The following is a 27,841-nucleotide window of genomic DNA, read 5'->3' on the forward strand; positions in this document are numbered from 1 at the left end:
GTTAATGTACATAACATGGTTTCATGCACTATTAATAAAATGACTATGCTATATATATATATATATATATATATATATATATATATATATATATATATATATATATATATATATATATATATATATAGATAGATAGTGAATGCCAGTTGTGTGAATAACCATAAGAAAGTCTGCAGTTTTATGTTTTGCTGCTCATCCTTATTTTACGTATTTAGATTATCTTTGTCACTGTAAAACAAATAATTTAGCCAATTGAACACCTACAGTACTGTGCAAAAGTCTTAGGCCACCATGCCAGAATTAGATTAGTTGTTTTTGCAATGTTATAGAGACCATATATCATTGTTTCTCGGTCTCTTTAATAGAATACATCCAGAAAATAGAGGAAATGTGTATATAGTATTAAAAACTTGAATAAAAAGTTAACTAAACTAAACATTTTAAACTGATGTGTTAAGTTTTTAGGGTAAACCCATCTTCCACTTGAGCAATAGCAGGAAACTGCAGGATCTCTTAAACCTAAATAAAATTAAATCCTAATTTCTCATTTGAAAGAAAAAGGTATTTTTACTTCATTCTGCTCAAAAACGCTCAAGATGTGTTTAGTGCCAAGAGAGGTCACACTAAACAAAGACGATGCCTTAAGAAAACATTTAGTCCTGATTTTTGTTGTTGTTGTTGTTATTTCCTGTATTTTCTGTTTGTATCTTAATAAAATAGATTGAAAAAAAAAATGGATGGACATTAACACTTTTAAAAGTCTGGTGGTTGCTATCTAAGACTTTTGCACAGTACTGTATGTCCAAAAATCATCGTACATTATTGCTTATAAAATTTAAGATCTTATAGGTTTTTATCAGCATCCTACTGCATAAATAAAAAAAACAGTTTTATCTTTCAGTTTTATTGTAATCTGTGAACACACAGGACACTAAAGTTTACTGAGGCAAATCTCTGACTCTGCACCGATGTAATCTGATCGGTTAGTGATCTGATTCTGCATAAGTTGGAGAAAAAACATATAAACTTTAACTTTTCATTGCGATATCCATCTCTTATGAAAATGAATGTCTTAACTATAGTTGTTTTGGTTTTATTTGTTGTAATACAAACATAAATTTACTTTGGTGTCTTATCAATAATCATAATTTAACCAAGGTGTTTATAAAACTACAGTAATAAAAATGGTAATCAATCTGGCAAAAAAAAAAAAATGCTTATTACACCTTATACGTGCATGGTTAACTATCGTAAGGAATAATATGTCACTATTATTAATTATAGTAACAATAACAAGGTGTAATTCTAGGAACCATCTTATTATATGACCCATCGTATTAATACGTGTCACATTTATAAAAAATAGACCGTAACAGTAAGATCAACTTTACATTTAAAAATGTTTGTTTGTAAATAACGTACACAGATAGTTACATAGCGTCTTTACAATAGCCCCTAAATCAAACTTTTCAATTACACGTCTTCTCTCCTCGCCCCCTCCACTCGGAAGATTGACGCGAGATCCGTCCAATCAACGCGCTCCGTTTTCAAATAGGCGGGCTCGTTTGTTGCATCGTAACAAGCTAGGCTGCAACCACCCAGACTGAACTCCTCCATACAAATACACACGAGCGCTGCCTTGTTTTGGTCTCTGTTGCAGCTTCGCTAAAAAAGAAAACCCAGTGACTTTTGGAGGAACTTTAAGTCTGGAGCTTTAAACGGATTCGGTACTAAATAACGGCTGGATGCATACCTCGCGTGATTTGTTTAAATGCACTTTTGGGATTTTTGCAAACAGCGCTTTGATCTCCGGGGTAAATGGGGTCGTGCGCTGCTGAATGCGCTTGTTTTGATAGTGCATTCGGATCTTCAGACGATAAAAAGGACACTTAAATTTTTTTTCAACATTTGTAAACTTTTTGGTGTTTTACGGTACTTGGACCAGTTTTTGAAAAATGACGGATGGATTATTTAAACTTATTTTTAATATTGTAAAATGCTGCTGAAAACCTACGTGTACTAAAGGTGTCGATGAACTCCGGCTGTGCTAACGGGCTAATTCAACCCCACGTCGGAGGAAAAACAACTTGCTTAGGTGCAAACAAAATGTATTTTTATGAACGGAAACGGATTTACCTCAGTTATCACATTTTTTGAATGCATGCATGACGCTTTGACTTTTAACCGCGTGATTTTTGTGTTTTTGTTAAGATGGCAAGCCCGACCACGGAGCAAGGATGTTTTTCGGACGTGAAGAAGGTGGGTTATTTAAGGAAACCCAAAAGCATGCACAAAAGGTTTTTTGTCTTGAGGGCAACGAGCGCCTCCGGACCGTCCCGATTGGAGTACTACGAAAACGAGAAGAAATGGAGACACAAGTCTGGAGCCCCCAAAAGGTCAATTGCGCTGGAAACTTGCTTTAATATTAACAAAAGAGCGGATTCAAAAAATAAACATCTTGTGGCGCTTTACACTAAGGATGAGTATTTTGCCATCGCGGCTGACAGTGAGACGGAGCAAGAGTCTTGGTATCAAGCCCTGGTCGAGCTTCATAACAGAGGTAAGGTCCACGAAAGTGCCCCAGGCAGTGGAGCTGGCGAGGATAATTACGGCGAAACCACGCCGGGACCTGCCTTTAAAGAAGTCTGGCAGGTTATTTTGAAACCAAAGGGTCTGGGTCAAACAAAGAACTTGATTGGGGTTTACAGATTGTGCCTTACCAGTAAAACCATAATTTTTGTGAAGCTCAACTCGGATGCTGCTGCCGTGGTGCTGCAGTTGATGAACATTAGGAGGTGTGGACATTCTGAAAATTTCTTCTTCATTGAAGTCGGGAGGTCTGCCGTGACCGGGCCCGGGGAGTTTTGGATGCAAGTTGATGATTCGGTGGTGGCTCAGAACATGCATGAAACCATTTTAGAAGCTATGAAAGCTATGAGTGAGGAGTTCAGACCACGCAGCAAAAGTCAGTCATCGTCCAACTGCTCGAACCCAATCTCTGTGCCTGTCAGGAGGCATCATCACAATAATCCACCTCCCAGCCAAGTTGGCTTAGGCAGACGCTCTCGGGCAGAGAGTGTGACAGCCACTTCACCTGTTAGGACTGGTAAACACAGCCATTCATTCAGAGTGAGAGCATCCAGCGATGGTGAAGGCACCATGTCTAGGCCGGCATCCGTGGATGGGAGTCCCAGCAGCCCGCTTACGACCCGACCTCAGTCGCAGCGGCACAGGGGTGGATCCAGACTTCACCCGCCACTCAATCACAGCAGATCGATCCCCACCCCCACTTCGCGGTGCTCCCCTTCAGCTTTCAGTCCCGTCAGCCTGTCTTCCAGCAGCACCAGTGGCCATGGGTCCACCTCCGAATGCCTCTTTCCACGTCGCTCTAGCGCCTCCATATCCGGATCGCCCAGTGACGGGGGATTTATCTCTTCGGATGAATATGGCTCGAGCCCATGTGACTTTCGGAGCTCTTTCCGCAGTGTGACACCCGACTCGCTTGGCCACACACCACCAGCCAGGGAGGAGGAGATAAATAATTATATTTGCATGGCCAAGCCTGGTGGTGGATTGCAATCACGTAGCCAATCCGCAAGTTTGCCAACACAAGTGGAGGAGCCCGAGTTAGAGAAATGTTTCCGGAAACGAACGCATTCTTCTGGTGCATCGCCACCAACGCCATGCCATCAGAAAACGCCATCGCAGTCTTCTGCCGCATCGCTGGATGAATATACTGTGATGATGCCAACGCAGCCACGAAGCCGCTCCGCATCATCGTCATCATCAACGTGTAGAAACTCATTTATTCCCACGCATTCATACCCAGAGGAAAGTTTAGATATGCCAAGGACAAATGACAACGCTGGGACAGATCACAAAGATGATGGCTACATGCCCATGCTGCCCGGTGTGGCACTCCCAAGCCCAACAGTAAAGAATGGTGACTACATGCCCATGAGTCCAAAAAGTGTGTCAGCACCACAACAGATTATCAACCCAAGGCAACATTCGCATGTCGACTCCAATGGTTACATGATGATGTCACCGAGTGGCAGCTGCTCCCCAGATGGCACTACAAACTATGGAAAAATGTGGACTAATGGTGTCAACCCAAAGCTCTCCATAGAAAGTATAGAAGGAAAAGTGTCATCCTGTGGAGACTACATGAATATGTCACCAGCCAGCTGTTCTACCACTAGCACACCACCAGACTCCTTTTTCAACCCTGCAGATGATCCTCCCAGGCCTATGTATGCTTACTTCTCTTTGCCCCGCTCTTTTAAACATGCCAACAGGAAACAGGACCAGAGCCCGCTTCGAATATCACTGGGCTCCAGTCGTTTGGCTTATGGAGACTCGTCTTCATCTTCAACCAGCAGCGACAGCCTGGGTGGTCAAGGCAACTCGCAACAGTCTGCTGTCAGACCCAAAAGGTCGGAGGGCAACGTTAGGCTGACACGTCCTACAAGGCTTTCTCTGGATGCGAGTAAAGCAAGTACACTTCCACGAACACGTGAGAGTCCGTACCCCCCAGAGCCCAAAAGTCCTGGCGAGTATGTCAACATTGAGTTCAATGACAAGGCATTTTCAGCCAGCTTAGCGTCACTGTTTCCACCTGTGTATACAGGAAGTGATTCTGATGCCCCATCAGGCCTTTCATCATCTGAATACATGAACATGCAGCTGGGTTCACAGGCCAGGCGGTTGAGTCCAGAAATGCATATTTCCACCTCCAGTTCAGACTATCCCATCATCACACCATCAAACTCTGTGTCCTCCCCTCCTCTCCCTTGCGAGAGCACACGTGAACGAGACTACATCAGCATGCAATTAAGATCGACCCATGATAGATATCCTGATACACGAATGATGCTAATGCCAGAATCTGGTACCCCTCCCTGTTCTGTATCGCCCAATCATGACATCTCAACATTAAGCGTTGCCCCCGGAAAACCAACCCTAATTGGGCCCGGGCTCAGTGCATTCACACGGGTAAACTCCACTTCTGGGCGGAACCAGTGTGCTAAAGTTATCCGGGCCGACCCGCAAGGAAGGAGGAGGCACAGCTCGGAGACTTTCGCCTCCACAACGACCAGAGGGTCAGTCGACACCTCGACCACCTGTCAGTCAGGTGATGTAAAGCGCCACAGTTCCGCCTCTTTTGAAAATGTATGGTTAAGACCCGTCGAGGCCGCAGCTGCTGCTCCGTCTACGATAACCAATGGACGAAGGGAAACCGCTTCAGGCCCGCTTCCCACGTTAACTAATCATGACCAGAACGGCCTGAACTACATTGATCTGGATCTAGTACAAAACGGAGAGCAGCACGTTCCAGATTGGAATGCGTTTCAGGCTCGGTCAGTTGAATTGGGAGCTGTGGAAGGTATAGAGGAGCTCAGTGCCTACGCCAGTATAAACTTCCAGAAAGCGGATGACACCAGAGGGAATCTCACAAATAGAGAAGGTAAGAGTGATTGAGTGTGTGATTATTGAAGAATGGCTAACAAGGGATGCTCTGATAAAGTTTTTGATCTGTGTCTTTAGGCTACAAGTTGGCAAAATTACCTTTTGAATGCATGTTATCATCATACCTGCCTGGAACATTTAATAGGCGATATGCGTATCATATTATTATGTATAAAACAGCCCTCATTCATCTGTGCACTTTGAGTCTCTAATGGAAAATCCCTGTTTGTAATCTTAGGAGAGGGCTAAAGGGGGGTCAGATTTCCTCCCACTGATGACTGAGCCTCTTCAGGCTGATAAATGGGCATATTTGTGAATGGAGGCAGAAAGGGTTAGCATGTCTACGCTTGCTCAGGATGCGACAAGAGGAAAAACAGCACATGTGTGCATTTGTGAGTCACAAGTAGATTGTGTACAGGTTGTCTTTCTTTGCACGGGTGCCTATTTGAATGGAAGTTTACTTTGTGTGTGATTCAGCTCTACAGGGATGTCTTTGATATTAATCAGCGCTGTAAGAAATCTGCAGCCGTGTGGAAAGAGCTGCCATTACTGTGCATTCTCCACTTTGCTGAAGGGACTGTCTTTTACGCTTGCCTGACTCTGTATCATCGTTGTTTTAGTTTATTTATTTTGCCCTTCAGTGAATGTAGCTTTTCCACCCTGGGGCCTTTCGTGATTGCTTTCTTTTCTCTTTTTTCGCAAAATGTATGTGTTCTTTACGATAGACAGAGTAAAAACATGATATAGGGTTGTAGCAGGACAGTGTTGGTGTCCCATGATGCATCTGAACTCATTGCTCCTCTGATGCTGTGAAACACAACGACTAGTATTAGGGTTTTTCCCTTTGTTTATATTGGTTTTGAAATCAAAACAGAGTGGAATTGTGGATAGTCGGCTGAAACCAAAGAATTGGATCGTGATGGAATCAGTGAATTGATAAAGTATTAGCGGTTCTATGATTAATAACTTTAAATTCACTAGATGAATATTAATGCAATGTGACATTTTAATGGTTTCATGTTACTGTAGGTCGTATTTGTTAATGCATTAGCTTACATAAACTAACAAAGAACAATATTTCTACACAATTCATTAATATTATTTCATGTTAATTTCAGTATTAACTAGGGATGCACGATATATCGGCCGACATAGCGTTATCGGACGATAACTGCTTATTTTTAATATCATCGGTTATTAGGCCGATAAATGAAAGCCGATAAATGATGGATTATTTCGGTTTGTTGAACCACTTCAATTGCTCATTGCTGGCCATGTGGAGTTTTGATTGGTGCTTTCTGTGACATAGCACGAAGATGACACGTGTTGCGGGCTTAAGAGGAGTATGCTAGTCTAGCGCAAAGACAAGAAGTCCACGGTCTTTGAGTTTTTTATTGTGAAATTAATATAAATATTTATTGTCCTATACATATCGGTTATCGCCCCCCAAATATAAAGAGTTATCGGTTATCGGCCAAAATGTCCATATCGGTTTATCCCTAGTATTTACTGATAGTTTTAAAATCAAACATTAGTTAATGCACAATGAACTAACATGAACTAATGTATTGGCTTACACTAACACTTACACAGATTAATAAATGCTAAGAAAAACTATTTAGCCCATTCTTAGTTCGTAACGTTTTTGCTAAAGTTAAAAAACAACTTTTAAACCCTTTAACTGGCGCTGCCCTTTTTGAGTGGGGTGGGTGAAAAGTGATGTAAACCTTCAAATTAATATAACTCTGGCATTTTTTTGGTCTAGAAGCCTAATTTTGATCTTGTTTTAAAGAAGACACTTTAAAGTTTTTTAAGGAAGTGTCTGGAGGTAAAAATATAATTTTTTAAATAATAAAAAAATGCAATATAGTGTTATTTTTAATACATAAAGTTATCAAAAAACTGAGGTTTGTGTTGGTTTGCTGCATACTCTTTTCACAAATGAATAAATATCAGTTATTGCATTATTATTACTGCTAAAAGGTTTTGAAATATGAAAACTACATTCTTAGACCTTTCCAACAAAATATAGTTTGTTAACGGCGCCAGTAAATGGGGTAAAGTGTTACTATTTCAATTGGTATTAAACATAAATGCATGAAATACATACTGAAAAATGTCTCTTAAAGGGATAGTTCACCCAAAAATGAAAATCTTTTGTTATTCACACACACACTTTCATGTTGTTACAAATCTGTATAAATTTCTTTGTTCTGATGAACATGAAGATATTTTGAGAAATGTTTGTTACCTAACCCCCCATTCACTTCCATTGTAGGAAAAAAGAGTACTATGGAAGTGAATGGGGCGAACGGTTTGAATACGAACTCTCAAAATATCTTCCTTCGAGTTTATCAGAACAAAGACATTTATACAGGTTTGTAACAACATGAGAGTGAGGAAATTATGACCCAATATTCATTTTTGGGTGACTATCGTTTTAAATATAGGGATATATAATTCTACTATATGAAATCTTTATTATCTGTACTTAAGTTATTATTATCTGATGCATGTTATCTGATTATTGACCTAATTTTTAAGCTACAGTTGTTTATTATTCTGTATCCATTCAGTCTGTATCTACATGCATTGACTTAAATGTGTTGCTTTATGTGTTTCTGTTTTGAGCTTGGCTTGAAATATTTAAGGGGGCTGTTAGAGCACAGGGTCTTCAGTGTTGCGTAACCAATGTTTTTTGACTCTGGCAAGCCATGTGTGTCTATGTTTGTGTGTGTGTCTTAGCAAAACCCCCTATATATCTCTGGAGGAAAAAGCTCCATGACTGTTATTTGGCTCTAATAATAAGTTTAGTATTGAGGTCATAAAAACATGGAAAATAGCAACAACTACTGCCCTCGCTGCTTAATGTTTATTTCCATCTTTTTTGCTTACTGTTTTTGTTTCATGTGTTGCCAGTTTTGATGGGGCCTAGAGCTCCCGTTCCCAATTTCATCTGCCTCCTCTGGCACATGTTCTGCCCATCGTATGCCCCTGTGTGGCTCCAATGCCATCCATCTCCATGGTAACGCTGTTGCCGCAGTGCTTTTTTCCCTGTGTCACAGTGGATTAAGGGGCCACAGCCTGAGACGCCAGGGGCTTCAGAGAGACGCATTACGATTGAGCGGTAGTGGGGAGGGGCGGGGTGACAGAGTTCTTCGGTGGGTTTGGTTAGAGTGAGACGATTGGAAGCCCTGCCCACCTCAGGCCACCGTGATGGGGTCACCCTGCAGAGTGCCGCCTTGTCCTCATTCCCCTCTCTCTCCCTCTCTCTCTCTTTTGCTCTCCTTCTGTCCGTTTCTCCATTTTGACCATGTTTTCGTTCTAGCCTCTACTTTGGTTTCTTTTATCCTTTGTAGGAATTGTAATGTGCATAGTATGGTGGGATAGCATAATCAGTTTGGGGTGTGGCTTTTGGATCAGATTATTGTGAATGTATGAATATTCAGTGAAGGGGAAGAGTATAGGAGTCTGTTGAGGATGGAGCCAGGGATTTATTTCAGAGTTGGGAGTAGCGTTTTTTATTTTTTATACATTTTCATTATTATTTAAGAATTTGTGCAAAGATTAATCGTTAATCATCATTTTCAAGTTGTATTATTTAATTTATGAATTTGCATCATAAAACCTTTACTTCTAAATTTCAAATGATTTTCTGACTCCATCCTGTGTTGCTAAGATTGTTGCAAGTGTATAAACGGCGCAAAATACCATTGCTCACATTTCCTAGATACATTTTTTGATTTAGGTTATTGAAGCAGCCCTGTTTACACATTTTGCAGTATTAGCATTACCCAAATACCAGTTGTAATATTAGCAATGCCACAGTAAGTAGAAACAGGCTTAAAACTAAACTAGAGATCAATGTCAAGGTCACCAGAAGAAAGTTGAGAGGTTGCCAGGTCTGGTGCTCTGTTTTTTGATGGGATCATTGGAATGCATGTGAATGGGGAAATGAGAGGTGTGTAAGTAGCTCCAGGGTTGGAATGTAACAGCAGCCTTTGTGCCTGTTTTACAGAGCGGCTTGTTAAAGTAGAGATATGGTGAGATGGAGGGGAAGTCAGGAGAGGTAGGAAGGGAAACACAGCGGGCTTTAAGGGATTAAATGATCAAGGCTTGTGTGTTTGAGGAACTTGGAGTTTCGGTCGTCTTTTGCATGTAAGGACCCCAGCGTCTTCATTTTTAATAATCCTTTTGTAAGTTATATGACTGTGTACATTCATATAATATGTGACCCTCGCTGTGAAATTCAGGCTGAAGTCTCATAAAATAATTATAGCAGCATAAAACACTATGGGCGGTTACCCGGACAGGGATTAGAATAAAATATATGTAAGAGCTGTCCAAACTGAAAATGACTTGCACTGACGTATCTTAAAATACATCAGTGCCCTTTGTTTTGCCTCAAAATGCACACACACAGGTAATGTTTTTTAGTAAGGCATGTTTGTTAAAACTAGTTATATTTTCTATTTAAACTAAGACCTGGTCCTGGCTTAAACTAATCCCTGTCCGGGAAACCACCCCTAATGGATCGTAGTAATCTAATTATTGACCTTATTCTGAATAAGACAATATTCAAATTAAGGTGTTTACGTGAGTTGCTGTCTTTGCATGTTTCTTTTCACATGTTATGACTTAGAACATATATCGTAAGTCATTTCGTCCCCACACCACATCATCGTTTTCCAAAATTTAACATATCAACATACAGTTTGTTTTCGTTATGGTGCTATACAGTTTCATTTTTAATTTTACAAAAGCTGTGTAAGTGTCTTTAATTGTTGTCATGCTATACGTGCACATTTTCTTCTTTAAACAATATATAACATGTACAACATGATGCGATATTTCATCATTTATAAATATCGCATAATATTTCCCCTTTATTCGTTAAATGCATTATATCAGCATCATAGTAATATATGACAGTCATTTCAATTCATGTCTTATTTTAACAGGAGAAACCTGTAATCCAGTAAAAGAAGATTTTTTTAGTTTATTTGTTTAGACAATATACAATATCAATAATGTTAAACTATGATAAAATAGTAATACTAGTGGTAAGGTCTTACCTTTCGCAACACTCCCTACTGCCATTTTTAATAATGTAGCATTTTAATCACAGAAAAACCTAAATACAATTCCCAACAAAACAATTGTTTAGTGTAAAACATGTTGAAGATTAACGAAGATGCTGTTTATTTAATAGGTAATAAGCTAATTCCTCACAAAAGCAGTTTGTTCAGCTTACTCATGCCGTAGTGCGTACTGCAGCATTACAAGTTTAATGCTAACCTTGCAGGCTAGCCTTAAAGTCGCTTTGGCCTTGCTCTTTTGTTTGCAGTCAAATGGTTGACCATTGCCGTGTGTGTTTGTGTCATGTCGCAAAAGTGCTAGACATTCTGAACATCTCTGTTTCATAGAAATTCCTCCTTTAGAAATGTCCACCAGAACATGGCCCAATCTGAACTTGGGATACATGTTACGTAAAATGCATCTCACTCCCCCCCCACTCTCATTCAATTCCCTCCCCTTCAAAGGTGACATAGAATGATTGAACGGAGTATTTATCCTTGTCCTGTGATGAGCCATGTAGACAATTTTATTTTATTTTTTTTGGGTCTGTAATGCCTTAGAAGCTTCCTAAAAACCTCTCTCAGATAGCTCTATAAGGGTGGGGGATTTTAAACAAGTGGTTTTGCACCTATTTGGCTCCCCCTACTGGCTTAACTTGTAATCTCATTACTGATTGGCTGACTTAGCTGCCACTCAAAAAATGTAGCCAATTATTTTAAAGTGGAGGGGCAGTGAGATGCCTGTGATGTCATAAGCATCAGTTTTTCAGATTGAGCCGTTTTCTGGCTGACATTTCTAAAAGAGGAATTTCTATAAGACTGAGCTGTTTAGCATGTCTAGCACTTTTTGTATGTTTGTGAATGCGGGTAGACTACCATTATTCAACAAAGACAAGGTAAAATGGTTTTTCATTCTCTGTCCCCTTTCAAAATAATTTGCATAAATCTGGCCTCTCGCCTCCAACGGGAAGTAAATATCAGCAGTGTTCGTGAAGTTCAGCGTCAATTGCAGCCAATCAGCGTCAATTGCTTGCTTTTCATAATGAGGTTGCCAGTTAAGCCAGAAGGGACGCCAAATAGGTGCAAAACCACACATTTAAAATCCCCCACCTTAATATAACTTTCTGAGAGAGGTTTTTAGGAAGCTTCTAAGGCATTACAGACCAAACCAAAATTTTGTTGTCTACATATTACATCCCAGAACAAGGATAAATACCCCGTTCAATCATTTATGTCACCTTTAAATATTTTGTAAATACAAAAACTAAGCATAAAGTACATACATCTGGTCTGACTTATCTTTCCAAAATATATTTGATGTAAATGACTGATTGATTTAATAGTTTACTCATTTTTTTAAAAATGTGCTTTAAACTTAATGTTTTTGTGTTTCACAGATTAAAGTCATGTAGGTTTTGAAATGGCAATGATTTTTGTGTTAACTGTCCCTCTAAAATGAAATAGTTTGAAGCAACAAAGTTAAATTTTGAATGAGATTCTGAATATTTGAAAGAACACAGATAAGCTTCCCAAATACCAAAGTGGCGGAAACAAAATTATGCTATTTTGGACATCTGTTGATAGTCACACACTGTATGATGTCAAATTGAAATATGAGCTGAACAAAGATCAAAATAATCCACGCGAATGCTTCCATAAATTCTTACTTGTGCCAACCTTTATATCATTAATGTTGAAATCTGTGTGGTTATTGTATCATTTCCACAACAAAGCTTTCCCCTGTGCCTTATCTGCTCAAGATAGAACCGCATGATCTTTCACTTTGTTCTTCAGAGTAGCTCAGAGATTGTCAGAAATTTCACACCGAGTACTCTCACTGCTAATGTGTTGCTGTCTATTTCGGGGTGAGGGTCGGAACGGAAGGATGTGGTGAGATTGGCCAGGTATCAGAGTGTTCAAGCTCCCACCATGGGACTTGGCATCAAACCGGTGGACGCGAGCCATGAGCTAGTTATATTCATCTGAGAATGATCCGTACTGGTATTCGACCGCTGCTTGACAGGCATTTGAACTGCCTGTATGGCTCAACCAATGCTTTGGGTGCATGAAAACAAAGTGTTTTGCATAGCCAGGCAATGGCAGGTGCCCAACGCGGTCACCCTTTAGAATGGTATGGTCTTTTGGACGGGACGTGGCAGTCTTTTTTTAAGAGATCACAATGTCTAGGATGGACTGGCAAGGGTTTAGTAACACAGTCTATCAATAGATTTAATGTTATAGGCTTTGTTCTTTGACAGCACTGGATGTGCTGATCTCGCCGGCCGTGTGTGGATGCGGGTGCCAGGGTCAGGAAAGGATGCGTATGTGTACTTGTGTCAGAGATGTGCAAAAGCGTTGGCTTTGTTTTTTAAAATGTAAACTCGTTTTGACTTGGAAGGGTGTCTTAATGCAAAGGTTATTGGATGTTGGCCGAAAACTTCAGTTTGCATTTGTGCATAGATCAACAATTATAGACACTTGGCATGAGAATATGAATACAATGGTTTGAAGTTAAATCAGTTTTAAAATATTGTTTCTCCCCTTACCTATTGTTTTACTTACTTCTGCCAATGTTTATTGCCTCATGTCATTCAAAACCTGTCTATAACTCTTCTGTAAAGCACAAAAGGAGATATTTTGAGAAATTTCTCAGTGGTTTTGTGTCCATAGAATGGATGTCAATGGATGCAAAGTTTTTGTGAAATTTTTTTAAAATCTTCTTTTGTCTTCTTTGGTCAGAAGAAAGTCTTACAGGTTTGGTATGAAATGAAAGTAAATTATGAAATAATTTTTGGGAAACTTATCAGTCAGGACTCAGGAGTAATGATGTTGCTGCGCACTAAATGCTCTTCGCAATACAATATATAGTTCTCATTTTTTAACCACATAAAAAATCGCCACCGTTTTTTTGTGCCATCATACTTACTCATGTAAGTACTCATGTAACAGTCTTTTAATAATAAAAATATGGAAGTGTTTGGTGACTTCTAAATTCATGCCTGTTTAGATCCTAAGGAATGAATGGGGCTAGGCTAAATGCTAACACATTCACGACACGCTGTACAAAGATTACCGTAAGTACTTGCATTGCAAAAAGAAAGTTATGTATTAATTTGTCTAAGTTGAGGTAAGAACATAGTAAAATATTGAAAAACAATGGTGTTTTCCTTTAAATCCTCCTGTAGGAATGCTACATTCAGGATTTTTGCAGCCGATACTGAGTATCGATTTCTTGTCGTCATGATCAGCCGATACAAAGTACAGATTCTGATTCTTAAAGCTGTGATGTAAGCTCACTGTTAACCTTTTTCACATAAAGCAACACCACAGATGTTGCCCTTATATTATTGCATCATTTGTCCCATATCTGAGAGTAAAAAGATTGGTTTGTGCGATTGGTCAAATTTAGCGAGTACCGATCGAGTCATTCAATTGAATGATTGACCATTACCGATCTGCATCCAATCGATCGGAGTATCCCTATCCACCAGTAACTGTAAACTTATAATTAACTTGTTTAATCTCTAGCAGGTTATTGGAAAAGTTGACTCTGCCTAGTTTCCACATTCGTTTGTGCAAAAGTGCTGAGTGTTTCTTTGTTGGATCTGTGTGAGTGTGTTTGTCAGAGAGAAGCGGTTCTGTTTCCCCGCTCCGCCCTGCTCCGTTGGTCTGGACGAGTTCCTCACGGCCCAGTTGGATCTGTTTCGTTTTTGTCCTGACTTCACCCCAGCCACACACACACATACACTCTCTCTCTCTTTATTTCCCTCTCTCTGGTCAGGGTTGGGGCGAGGCCAACGCAAGGACAGGGAGTTTAGAGAGATACGACAGAAAAAGACGTCAGCGTGTGCGTGTACGCTCGTTTTGGGTGACACGTGTATTTACAACTTAAAATACTTCTGTAGGATGTCGTTAAATCTTTTGCTCTTTGAAATTCGTTCTCTCACCACAACAACAGAGCAGACGACGTCCAAACGAAATCATGGCAGACTCGCTGACATTTGTTTAGCTTTTTTGACTTTTCGGGTAGCTTACCGTGCGTATACGGGTCGCAGGGTTCGGATTTGTCGTTAAGTTTTTCTGTGTGTTTTGAGTGTACGTGCCCTTGTCGCTGAGGTCAGCACGTCAGTGGAAAGTTTCTCAAAGGAGTTCGCTCAGGCATGCCTGAGCCTCAAGCGGCCGCCTGCTATTTTCTTTTTGCCCTCTTTTTCTTTCTGTGTTGTGCTTACCAAATCCTTGTTGTCGTACCCTTTTTGTTTGCACCATATCATGTGTCAGCGTATGTGTGTGGTAGTGAGTCAGACTGAACTTGCTCATCATGGAAAGGTCATGGGTTGACAGTAGACTTTTCCAGCTGAAGTTGTCTCATTTTTGTCCTCTATGTCCTTTTTCTTTCCAAGTATACCATCAGTGCATCGAAGTACCCCAACAACACTTGTAAGGCATTACAGTGTTTCCCCTACCATTATATAAGGGGGACACCCCGCCCTCCTAACGGCTCGACCCGCCCCCCTTGAAGGTCAATTAAACATCAACAGTCATGGATGTTACTGACAGAGAAGACGACTAATCGAGTTTATCATGACTTTCATGCTTTTCCTCGCACAAGAGGGTTTGCGGGCTTTACTTTGCGCAAGAGAGCTTGTAAAGTGCGCAGATTCCTTCTCGCACGCACCAGGGGTCTCATTTATAAAAATGTGCATAGGATACCTACTAAGTCTACGTACACACGAAAGCCAAAAATGGCATGCGCCAAATAATATTAAGACTTATAAAACAAAGCAATGTTCCCTTTATAAATCACAGATCACCTGCAAGTGTGCGTACATGAATCATCCTCAGACCCCACCCTGCAAGCCCATTCTCCCATTAAGTTTTTTTTTATAGATCACAACCTTTGCAAAGGTTGTGATCTATAAAAAACTAACTTAATCAGAGAATAAATTAGCTTTATACATGAGACCCCTGTACTTGTAATGCGTGCGTCTTAGATTATTGCTTGGACCTGAACACGCGCGGCGTGGACTCCTCCTTGCATGTGAACCTTGAAACGCGCATGATTCGACACTTCCTTGCACATGAACTCTGACAGTTCCTTGCACTACAGAGGTTGTTAGGCGCACAAGGGTTTAAAACAAGTGAATCTGGTGTTCCTGCTCCCTGGCATGCAGGAAATTTCACTCAGGATTAATGGCATCAGTTTTAAGGTTGCGGTCATGAACGTTTTGCATTTAGAGTAAATCAGCTTTTTTTTGTCCACCAATCAAGTGGCTTGTCGTGAGTATAAATGTTTGATGTTATCACCGAACACTAGTTGCTACTATCATGTCTTTTGTATTTCGATAAATATATTAGGTTTATAAATGTATAGGTTTCCAATTTATAGGTTTTCAATAAATATTAGGTTTATGCCGCGTTCACACAGGGCGTAAGCGTTGACGCTTCCCCTTCACTTTTAATGGTTGACGTCAAGTGTTGGCGAACTGAATTGTGGATCCGTCGGCGCCGCGTCAGTGCCGTTGCTCGCGGTAGAAGTTTAACATTTCTCAACTCTTCAAGCGGCAACGCATGCGTCAGCCAATCATATCGCCTTATGCAAATAACCTAGGCAGAGCCAGCCAATTACGTTTATGGAAAACCGGAGCTTGTGTTGCGGCCACAGTGATTGGCTGTTGGCCACGCTTCAGACAAACCCTCCGTTAAGCGTTAACGCTTACGCCCCGTGTGAATGTACCATTAGGGGCAGAGTTAGGGGTTGTTGCTCTTATTTAACTCTTTCCCCGCCATTGAAGAGTTATCTCGTTAATTAAGAGAAAACGCTTCCCTTGCCAATTTATGGCAATCCATAGTTCTGCTATTGTCCACTAGGTGGCGCTCTCACCCAACTTATAAAACACTTCTATGCAATTGAAGCATCAATGGTTTCCAAAGCAGTAAATACGAGTATGTTTTGATCAGCGCTTTGAATCTGATCCTCTATTAAAAGTCCTTTTTGTCCAGCTTTTTGTTCAAAATGTGGTGTTTGAAGAAACCTATCCATATTTGAGAGTAGATGAAAAGAGAACAAATGAAGATTGGATAAACTTTTTTATAACAGATTGTTATAAAACATATTGTGTTGTATGTTTATATATTTAAAGAAGAACATTTTCTGGAAGGCATTTAATCTTTGTGAAAATCATAAAAATTCTGGCGCTGGCTGAGAAATTGTTTAAAAACGCTGGTGGGGAAAGAGTTAATAATTGTTTTTGTTAGATTCACTTCGAAATGAAAGTTGCCCACCTGTTAAAATGCGTAGTTTTAAAGTACCTCATAGAGTTCCTATCATTAATGTTTCCAATAACATGCTTTTACCAACAATGGCCCTCCTAAGTCATCTTATCAAGACATGAACCAGTCAACATGTGACAGAACAAGAAAGCAATTGTGAGGTGTGAAGTGGGTTCACCGTAAGCCTTTTCTGATAAGTTCTTTGAAGATCGAAGGACACGGTACATCCCGCGTCCGAGGTATGCAAAACCAAGCGTCTTCACCTGCATCCGTATCAGGGAGGGCAGCTGCCGACAGCCATCTTGGGCTGAAGGAAAATCTGCTTCGAGTTCCACATGGTTTACAGCTCCTAGGATGAGTGCAGCGGCGAGAGGAGGGGTAAACCAGTGTGTGTGTGCCTCAACTTGCTGAAGTAGGCAAAACATCTGGTGTGTGTGTGTGGGAGATGGAAGTTTTTCCTTTGCTAAAGGGAATGGTATTTGGCACACGCTGTCTCTTCCACATCACACACACACACACGGAGCTGATATAGACGCTTTGTTTTTTTTCTTCTCTGGCCTCCACAGCAGGCCGCCCATTGTTCGTCTATCACAAACACCAATAATCCCTGTTTTGTTTAGGGATGTTTTGAAATTGGCCTGTTTGCTGTCATTCATTTTGTTTCTGTGGACTATTGTTTCCAGTGTGTTTTTTTCATTCGATACTCAAACGACATCTGAATTCTGCATTGGTCTGTTACTTCGGGGTCTGTTGTTGAAACCTCTGATGTGGTCGTACGACTATGCATGCAGTTTTTTTCCGAATAATGTAACAAAATGTGAGGTAGTCGGGAAGTATACTGTGTATAATTGTAAGAGTGTATTGATTTAGTAGGAAGTTTGTCAGTGTGCATCTCACTTGAGAAGGCTGGGATTGAATTCATCAAGTGGTTTGTGTGTGTGTGTGTATATATGTGTTGTTGGCTCCAGTGCTAAATGTTCTCAGCGAATATGACCTGTGTACTGACGTCAGTGGACCCCAATCACAGCACACACTACGGCACACATCTGTAACCGTATCCCCTACAGCGCGTGTGGATGGATTTGTGTAGAAGTTTCAGCAGGCTAAAAATGTCCTCGCTCTCCTGGGTCCTGGCACAGCACGCGTGTGTGTGTTTGCGTATGTTAGATGGCTTCCTGGCTGAATGACGTTAGCTCAATGAGCTGACCGTAGATGAGTGCCACTCCTCATCCGTGGCCTTTTATGGTTCTCCGTGGAGTAAAGCTCTAAATCCCTCCTGCTGCAGCAGAAATCTATACTGTCCGGTGGGAGCGTGTGTGTAATGTTAATGCTTTATGGATGCAGGCATCTTTGACTCTTAATTATATACAAACATGGATGATTTGCATATAGGATGTTTGAGTGCGTATCTATTTTTACAGGTGACACACCCACCATGTAGAAAATTGATATATTGCATGTGTAATGTGCTTAGTCATGGAAAGCCTGCAGTGAGCTGACAATCTCTTAAAACACATTAGGAACTGTATATCAACGCCCTGGCAACCATCGCCTACAACACTAGTGTCTATATGTTTAGACATCTATTTAGTATTTTAAGTATTCGCTGCTTTAAATTAAGTTTAATCAAATTGGCTGTTGAAGTAATTTTAACTTACTATTTTAAATTCGGACTAGACTTTAAACTTGTCAGATAAGGTTAAGCAATTTCAACTTGTTTTTGTGACTTATAGGAACTCTAAAGAAATCTATCATAAGACATTTTTAATAAAGTTAAACCAAATTTAGTTTAGGTTTTTAGCAAAAATAGATTTGAAAAACCTGATATACCTGATCTTAAATTTAGCTTGCTATGAAAATAACCTCAGAAGCTGGCATATCGTCAAAAACAACTATTTTTCTTTCTCTCTCTGTTATTTCTGTCTGTCTCTCTGTCTTTCTCTCTGCCTGTGTCTCCATCTGTCTGTCTGTCTGGCATAGTGTCAAGAAAGATCGGTCGGTCTGTCTTGTATGGTGTCAAGTTATTTCTGTCTGTCTGTCTCTGCCTGTCTCTCTTTTTGCCTGTCTGTTTCTCCGTCTGTCTGTCTGGCATGGCATCAAAAAAGTTATTTCTGTCTGTCTCTCTGTCTTTCTTTCTGCCTGTGTCTCCATCTGTCCGTCTGGCATGCCGTCAAAAGAGGTCGGTCGGTCTGTCTCTCTCTCTTCCTGTCTGTCTGTCTGTCTGTCTGTCTGTCTGTCTTTTTGTCTGTCTGTTTCTCCTGTCTGTCTGTCTGTCTGTCTGGCATCAAAAAAGTTATTTCTGTCTGTCTCGCACTCTGTCTTTCTCTCTGCCTGTGTCTCCATCTGTCTTGTCTGTCTGGCATGGCGTCAAGAAAGGTCTGTCTGTCTGTCTGTCTGTCTTGTATGGTGTCAAGTTATTTCTGTCTGCCTGTGTGTCCGTCTGTCTGTCTGTCTGTCTGTCTTTTTGTCTTTCTTTTTGTCTGTCTGTTTCTCCTGTCTGTCTGTCTGTCTGTCTGGCATCAAAAAAGTTATTTCTGTCTGTCTCGCGCTCTGTCTTTCTCTCTGCCTGTGTCTCCATCTGTCTTGTCTGTCTGGCATGGCGTCAAGAAAGGTCTGTCTGTCTGTCTGTCTGTCTTGTATGGTGTCAAGTTATTTCTGTCTGCCTGTGTGTCCGTCTGTCTGTCTGTCTCTCTTTCTGTCTGTTTCTCCTTCTGTCTGTCTATCTGGCATGGCATCAAAAAAGTTCTTTCTGTCTGTCTCGCGCTCTGCCTTTCTCTCTGCCTGAGTCTTCGTCTGTCTGTCTGTCTGTCTCTGAGTCTGTCTGGCATTGCGTCAAAAAAGTTATTTCTGTCTTTCTGTCTGTCTTGTATGGTGTCAAGTTATTACTGTCTATGTGTCTTTGCCGGTGTCTCCATTTGTCCCTCTGTCTGTCTGTCTGTCTGTCTCTCTCCTGTTTGTCTGTCTGTGACTCCATCTGACTGTCTGTCTCTGAGTGTGTCTGTGTCTGTCTGGCATGGCGTCTTGTATGGTGTCAAGTTATTTCTGTCTGTCTGTCTCTCTGCCTGTGTCTCTTTCTGTCTTTCTTTCTGTTTGTCTGTCTGTCTGTCTGTCGGTCGGTCTGTCTGTCTGGCATCAAAAAAGTTCTGTCTGTCTTTCTGTCTCTTTGCATGTGTCTCTGTGTGTCTCTCATTTTGTCTTTCTTTCTGTCTGTCTTTTTTTCTGTCTGTCTGGCATCAAAAAAGTTATTCTGTCTGTCTTTCTCTCTCTCTGCCTGTGTCTCCGTCTGTCTGTCTGTCTGTCTCTGAGTCTGTCTGTCTGGCATGGTGTCAAAAGTTATTTATTTCTCTGTCTGTCTGTCTGTCTTTCTGTCTGTCTTTGTCTTTTTACCTGCATTTCTGTCTTTCTTCTGGAAGACGGTTCGTCTTGACCGTCTGTCTGTCTATCTCTTTCTAAATGTCTGTCTTTTCTATTTTCTGTCTGTCTGTCTCTGCCTTTCTTATGGTGTCTATGTCTCTGAGTCTTTCTTTCTTTTTCTGTCTGTCTTTCTATCTGCCTGTGTCTCCGTCTGTCTGGCATGACGTCAAAAAAGTTATTTCTTTCCCTCTGTCCATCTATCTGCCTTTCTCTTTGCCTGTCTCTCTGCCTGTCTCTCTGCCTGTCTGTCATGGCATTAAAAAAGTTATTTATGTCTGTCTCTCTGTCTTTTTCCTCTGTCTGTGTCTCTGTCTGTCTGTCTATCTCTGTCTGTCTGTTTGTCTGTCTGGCATGGCGTCAAAAAGTTATTTCTTTCTCTCTGTCCGTCTGTTTCTCTGTATTTCTCTCTGCCTATGTCTCCATCTTTCTGTCCGTCCGTCCGTCCGTCTGTCTGTCTGTCTTTCTTTCTTTCTTTCTGTCTGTCTGTCTGCCTACCTGCATTTCTTTCGTCTTTCTTTCTTTCTTTCTTTCTTTTAGAGTGCATTGCTGGCAGCTCAGGAATGTTACAGTGTCGTATTCCATAAATACAATTCAACAATAAGAATTCTGGTAATGTAAAATACTACTGGTAGCTCCGCCCCCTCCTTCCAGGACGCCCTGACTTCCAGGAGCAATATTTTTGACTGGCAGTCTTGATTTTTTTCCCACGCTATGTGTTTGAGCAGTCCAGCAGCTTATAATTTTATTCTCTGCAATTTTCTCCATCTCTTTGGTTTTTTAAGTAAAGAGGAAAGAGGCCCTAAAATCCCGCCTATAAAAGCGCCTGACTTGGGGGTTGCCGAGGAGATGTGAGGGGTCTTTCATGTTCTCGCCGCCGCTCCGACAGACTCTGCTCCGCTGCTACACAGCGCTGTATTTATAGCTGAGGTTTCTCTCAAGCCACTGCTGCTCTGAAGCTCCAAGCTCAGGCCTGGTCCTTCCTTCCCGTAGATATAAACCGAGTGCTAATCGTAACAGCTGGGAGCGCCGCGCTGGGCCCTTTTCTTTTCAACTGCATCACTGGACCTAGTGTCATTCCTTTATTGCTTTCACTTTTCAGTAGTTAGACCTCATGGGTGTTGAATTTATGTCCTTTTGTTGCATGTGCACAGATAACACACTACAGGTTTTTTATGTAATGACCTAAAAAAAATACTATTAATTTACCTTTCTTTCTATCGTTTGAATCTTTACAGGCAGCATACTAACCCTAAAAAACCTCAAAGACTCATTTGAATACCTTTCATGGGAAGCAAATCCACTACCGCTTACAGCTGATTTATGTAGAGTCAGTTTGTAAAAATACATAGCATGTAAATACTGCAAAAAAAATCATTTTTAATTTGTGCAGAACATTTGTCAATACATTTCAGTACAGAAAAGTACATATTTATAATCTATGCTGTCTTACATGAAAATGCAATGCATATGCATATGTATGGAATGGTATGTATTTTTTTTTAAACCCTGAATATATAAAACACTGCTTGTGTAGGTAGCACACTTGTGATGTATAAACATTGCACCCTTCTAGGTTTTGAATCAGAGCTATAATTAAAACAAGTGATGGAAAAATTGATTTTAGAGTTTTGGAGACATTAGTGAGGAGGATTTGTGTTTGTTTTGAATGTCGGAAAACAAATCAGGTCACTCGTTCCATGTTGTAATGGCTTGTGCTCTTTCACAAATTACATAATGCGTCCGAAGCAACGGTGGATTCAGGTAAAAGGTCTGGGAACCGAATTGAACCAGTCCAAACAAATAAGCTCACTTAGCCGTATAGGCCAGGTTGTGATGGACAGAATAATGTCAGTTAAATGGAAAGAGAGCAGCTCACTAGGTATAAAAACTGAGCTACAAATACACACTTATATAGATGGACAAAAGTTGTGTCTAAAGAATGTAATGAAGTCATACGTAACATCTTTATGCTATGAACAGGTGTGGAAGTGTTAATGCTTTCTGTCTATGTTCTGATCTTTTAATCACAGTCAGGTTGAGTGTTATATAACGAAAACAGCCCGTAGTTGTTTGTGTGCGTCTCGGTGGATTAGAGGTGCGATTTGGACAGGGCAAGAGTTGGCAACACGTCTGATGGGCGAGACACACACAATCTTGTGAATGGAGAGAGGGTAAGAGATCAGAATTGGGGAGGATTTTGGCTGTTCAAATCTGTATTGATCACTTTAGCCGCATTTACACTGACTGTTTGAAGGGACTCGATTCCATTTGTGCACAGATCGGACGTGTAAGCAGGAAAGCACACATTACGATATTCTCCGGCCTCGTTCATATGTGGAAATAAATCTGATATGAATCGTATACATGTATCCGCAATGTAAGCGAACAGATGTCTCGTGCGTCATAAAAAAAATGCAATGCTGACAAATGACGTGAACTCGGGTGGAAACCACCCGCGATCAAATGACTGTGTATTGAAGTTTTATAGAAATAAAGCTCTATAATCTTGTATAATCCTTCATTTTGTCTGATTATTGCATATCACAACAATTTAAATCCTCTGTGGTTTCTGTTCCGGATCAGTATGTCTACCTTGAATTGTTTTGCCAAGTGTTTATTGTAAATGCAGATATCGGATATGAGTCATTTTTAAAATATGATGTAAGCGGGTCGTACAAAAAATCGGATATAGGCAACAAATCGGAATTAGGCATTAAGATTTGCAGTGTAAATCCAGCATTTGAAGGAAACTACGGTGCTTGTTTATAAACCAGGTCAGAGCAAAAATTAAATGGCGTGATTAAATTAGGGTTGCATAACGATTAATCGCAATTAATCTATTGCAGAATAAAGGTTTTTGTTTACATCATGTATGTGTGTACTGTAAATAATAACTTTGTATAAATAAATACAAATAAATAAATACAATAATGGCCAAAGATTAATCGCGATTAATCGCATATCATATAGAATTATACAAATATAAATAAATATACACATGTAAATGTTTCTAAAAGTATTTATATATACATAATTATTACACACAGCACACACTCAAATATTATGCCAAAAAAAATCAGTTTTATTTTGTATGCTTTAAATCGTGATTAATTTTTGCCTAGCACTAAAATATTTTTTCTTAATTATACATGCAAGTGTTAATATTTACATATTTACAATACATGCATTTGTATGTATATATATATATATATAGATATATATAGATATCAGATATTTATTTTATTTATTTATGTATTTATGTATTTATTTATTTATTTATTTCACAGTTCACACAAATATAGGATGTAAACAAATCCTTTATTATGCAATAGATTAATCTGGATTAGTCGTTTTGTAACCCTAGATCAAATGAACGGATTGGGAGGGGTTGCTTATACCCATGCGTGAGTCAAAGATATTGACGCACATTTCTAAAAAAGATTGTGTTTTTACTCTAAATAATACTTTGTATACTCTAAATATACTCTATAATCTTGTATAATCCTTCATTTTGTCTGATTATTGCATATCACAACAATTTAAATCCTCTGTGGTTTCTGTTCCGGATCAGTATGTCTACCTTGAATTGTTTTGCCAAGTGTTTATTGTAAATGCAGATATCGGATATGAGTCATTTTTAAAATATGATGTAAGCGGGTCGTACAAAAAATCGGATATAGGCAACAAATCGGAATTAGGCATTAAGATTTGCAGTGTAAATCCAGCATTTGAAGGAAACTACGGTGCTTGTTTATAAACCAGGTCAGAGCAAAAATTAAATGGCGTGATTAAATTAGGGTTGCATAACGATTAATCGCAATTAATCTATTGCAGAATAAAGGTTTTTGTTTACATCATGTATGTGTGTACTGTAAATAATAACTTTGTATAAATAAATACAAATAAATAAATACAATAATGGCCAAAGATTAATCGCGATTAATCGCATATCATATAGAATTATACAAATATAAATAAATATACACATGTAAATGTTTCTAAAAGTATTTATATATACATAATTATTACACACAGCACACACTCAAATATTATGCCAAAAAAAATCAGTTTTATTTTGTATGCTTTAAATCGTGATTAATTTTTGCCTAGCACTAAAATATTTTTTCTTAATTATACATGCAAGTGTTAATATTTACATATTTACAATACATGCATTTGTATGTATATATATATATATATAGATATATATAGATATCAGATATTTATTTTATTTATTTATGTATTTATGTATTTATTTATTTATTTATTTCACAGTTCACACAAATATAGGATGTAAACAAATCCTTTATTATGCAATAGATTAATCTGGATTAGTCGTTTTGTAACCCTAGATCAAATGAACGGATTGGGAGGGGTTGCTTATACCCATGCGTGAGTCAAAGATATTGACGCACATTTCTAAAAAAGATTGTGTTTTTACTCTAAATAATACTTTGTATACTCTAAATATACTCTATAATCTTGTATAATCATTCATTTTGTCTGATTATTGCATATCACAACAATTTAAATCCTCTGTGGTTTCTGTTCCGGATCAGTATGTCTACCTTGAATTGTTTTGCCAAGTGTTTATTGTAAATGCAGATATCGGATATGAGTCATTTTTAAAATATGATGTAAGCGGGTCGTACAAAAAATCGGATATAGGCAACAAATCGGAATTAGGCATTAAGATTTGCAGTGTAAATCCAGCATTTGAAGGAAACTACGGTGCTTGTTTATAAACCAGGTCAGAGCAAAAATTAAATGGCGTGATTAAATTAGGGTTGCATAACGATTAATCGCAATTAATCTATTGCAGAATAAAGGTTTTTGTTTACATCATGTATGTGTGTACTGTAAATAATAACTTTGTATAAATAAATACAAATAAATAAATACAATAATGGCCAAAGATTAATCGCGATTAATCGCATATCATATAGAATTATACAAATATAAATAAATATACACATGTAAATGTTTCTAAAAGTATTTATATATACATAATTATTACACACAGCACACACTCAAATATTATGCCAAAAAAAATCAGTTTTATTTTGTATGCGATAAATCGTGATTAATTTTTGCCTAGCACTAAAATATTTTTTCTTAATTATACATGCAAGTGTTAATATTTACATATTTACAATACATGCATTTGTATGTATATATATATATATATATATAGATATATATAGATATCAGATATTTATTTTATTTATTTATGTATTTATGTATTTATTTATTTATTTATTTCACAGTTCACACAAATATAGGATGTAAACAAATCCTTTATTATGCAATAGATTAATCTGGATTAGTCGTTTTGTAACCCTAGATCAAATGAACGGATTGGGAGGGGTTGCTTATACCCATGCGTGAGTCAAAGATATTGACGCACATTTCTAAAAAAGATTGTGTTTTTACTCTAAATAATACTTTGCTTTTATTTTATGTGCATCTGCGGCTGTTTCATCAACTAATCTTTTCCTCTCTCTGCTTTTTTCCAGAATGAAGAGTAGAAAGCCGGAGCATCAGAATCTCTCACCATTCATCACAAGCCGGACCTCAGAAACTGGACCTCAAGAAACTCACTAACCGAATCTTCCTGGACCGTACATACATCAGCTGGACACTACCAAAACTACATGGACCTCACAACATATCCGGACCTCACGAATGCTGGATTCCACTGACCTTAGGTCTCCCACAGCCTGGATCCCTCAAAACCGAGCTTTCACTGTGCATACTTCTTCAGACTTTACCAGAACTTGGTTATGACTGTCCGAGCAATAGCTGTTACGGACTTGGTACAAATCGCTGTTAGAAATGCTGCCTTTGAAATGGTACTACAGCACCTTTCAGCTTTGAGGTACAGACGACGGTGCTGCTTTAGTTGTTCTGACACAATGTTAATGTAAATGATGGTACATTATTAGCCAAAAGCGTACAACAAATGGTTTGGTACAGGGATGCTCAACCGAGCGATCGCATGGGTACGACGGCATAACTATCAGCAGTGTTTATTATACCAGACTTACAGATGGTGTTATACATCACGATGTCACTGTCAAAAAACATACATTTATACACCCAGTGCAGACGTACAGACGACCTCAAGCACGCAGACTTGACCTCAGGACTTAGAGTTTACACACACACTGTGTTTCAGCACTGTGAGCCATGTCTGACCTCATGCTGTCAAACACACACTGTGATGTCTGTCAAACCTTTACGAATTCATGTTTCATTTCATATGGTCGAATCCCCTACGATTATAGTTGGTATATATCACATAAAGAAAAACATGAAATTGGTACTTATTTGCTTTTGTTTTCTTTTGTTCTTTTTCTACAGGCACAGGTTTAGTTACCACAGAGTTGGTACTCAATAATACAGTTGAGATTTTGCATATTTTTGTTTGGTAAATGGCGCCAACATCAGTAAATATGATGCCTTACAGCCTTGCTTGGGCTAGATTAGCGTATTTAAGCAATTACATATGGGTGTGTAAACTTGTGACTGAACTAACGTTACTGATCATTATATCGTCATTATGGGTCAAACCGAATAAAAACCTGGTAACCGTCCAGTTTGTTACCGTTTAAGTCAAGAAAGCCTCAATAGAGTGCAAGTCAATACAGACAGCAGTACTGGTTTCTTATTTTAGTATCTTGCTGTTATGTTTTGGAAGCCAGTAGAAGTTGCTCAACTTTTTTAGGCTATTACAGTTATTTCCTGTTTTATTTTGCTTAAAATAACTCGTGTTGTGGCATTGCTAAGGTCACAGAAACTAAATTTTTTTTTAAGGAAAAACTCGATGTCTGTCATTTTTTTGCTGCTGAAATGAAAAACAATGAACAATCTGTAAATTATTGAATATAGAAATGTTGTTCTTGGTTCTCTTAAGAGTTAAAGTATTTAACATTTCATGGTTTGTGTTTTATTCCTATAGACATGTCTTTTAAAAATGTGTCTTAATATTCTTACGTTTTGTTTAGTGTTTTTTTTTTTGTGGGGAATATTTGCTTTTTGGAAATGTGTAATCCAACTTTTTGACACAATGGTACAGTTCAATAGGGTTACCTTAATTTTTTAAAGATGTATTATAACGTATTCTGCACATCAGGGACTTTAAATTTCCCTTTCCCACCAAAATTATAGTTTTTATACTTGCAGTTCCCTTGACTCTGATTGGCTGTGACAGTGGTGTTCTTGTAAACTGATAGACTACTGTTATTTGATAGATTGCAGTTGTTAGTTTAACACCCTGCGGTTGTGTTTGTGCGACCTCACTTTCGCAACCATTGTGTGGCCAGACCTTCAACATCTCAACTAAATTTGTTCTCCCATGTATATAATGCATTGTATAAAGAGATAATGATGGCTATTTGGTTTTATGACTGCTGAAAGCAAGCAGATGATCGGTCATCTTGAGTGAATTGAAACACGTAAACGGTACGAGTGTATGTATAGGTGTATGCACATGTAAACAGATGTTTGTTTTACGAAAGAAATTTCCAGCGGTAAAATTACCCGTTTTGAAGATTGAGATCTTCTGGAACCTTGATGTTTAATAAAGTAGAAGCGCTTATCTTTTCAGA

General features: G+C 39.0%; 1 protein-coding gene across 3 annotated transcripts; it reads left to right on the forward strand.

The window, feature by feature from the left end:
* Positions 1 to 160: 160 nt before the first annotated feature.
* Positions 161 to 27,841, forward strand: irs1 (insulin receptor substrate 1). Of its 3 annotated transcripts, XM_065280682.2 has the most exons (4): positions 161 to 2,095; positions 2,212 to 5,467; positions 9,488 to 9,538; positions 25,748 to 27,841. In XM_065280682.2, exons 2-3 carry the CDS (start codon positions 2,212 to 2,214, stop codon positions 9,514 to 9,516), a joined length of 3,285 nt encoding a protein of 1,094 aa, XP_065136754.1. In that variant the 5' UTR covers positions 161 to 2,095; the 3' UTR covers positions 9,517 to 9,538; positions 25,748 to 27,841. The 3 variants fall into 3 exon arrangements, with proteins under 3 accessions (XP_065136754.1, XP_065136753.1, XP_065136755.1); XM_065280681.2 differs by having other exon boundaries at positions 161 to 5,467; XM_065280683.2 differs by lacking the exon at positions 9,488 to 9,538 and having other exon boundaries at positions 163 to 5,467.

This window comes from Paramisgurnus dabryanus, chromosome 8, assembly GCF_030506205.2.
Source record: "Paramisgurnus dabryanus chromosome 8, PD_genome_1.1, whole genome shotgun sequence".
Lineage (NCBI taxonomy): Eukaryota > Metazoa > Chordata > Actinopteri > Cypriniformes > Cobitidae > Paramisgurnus > Paramisgurnus dabryanus.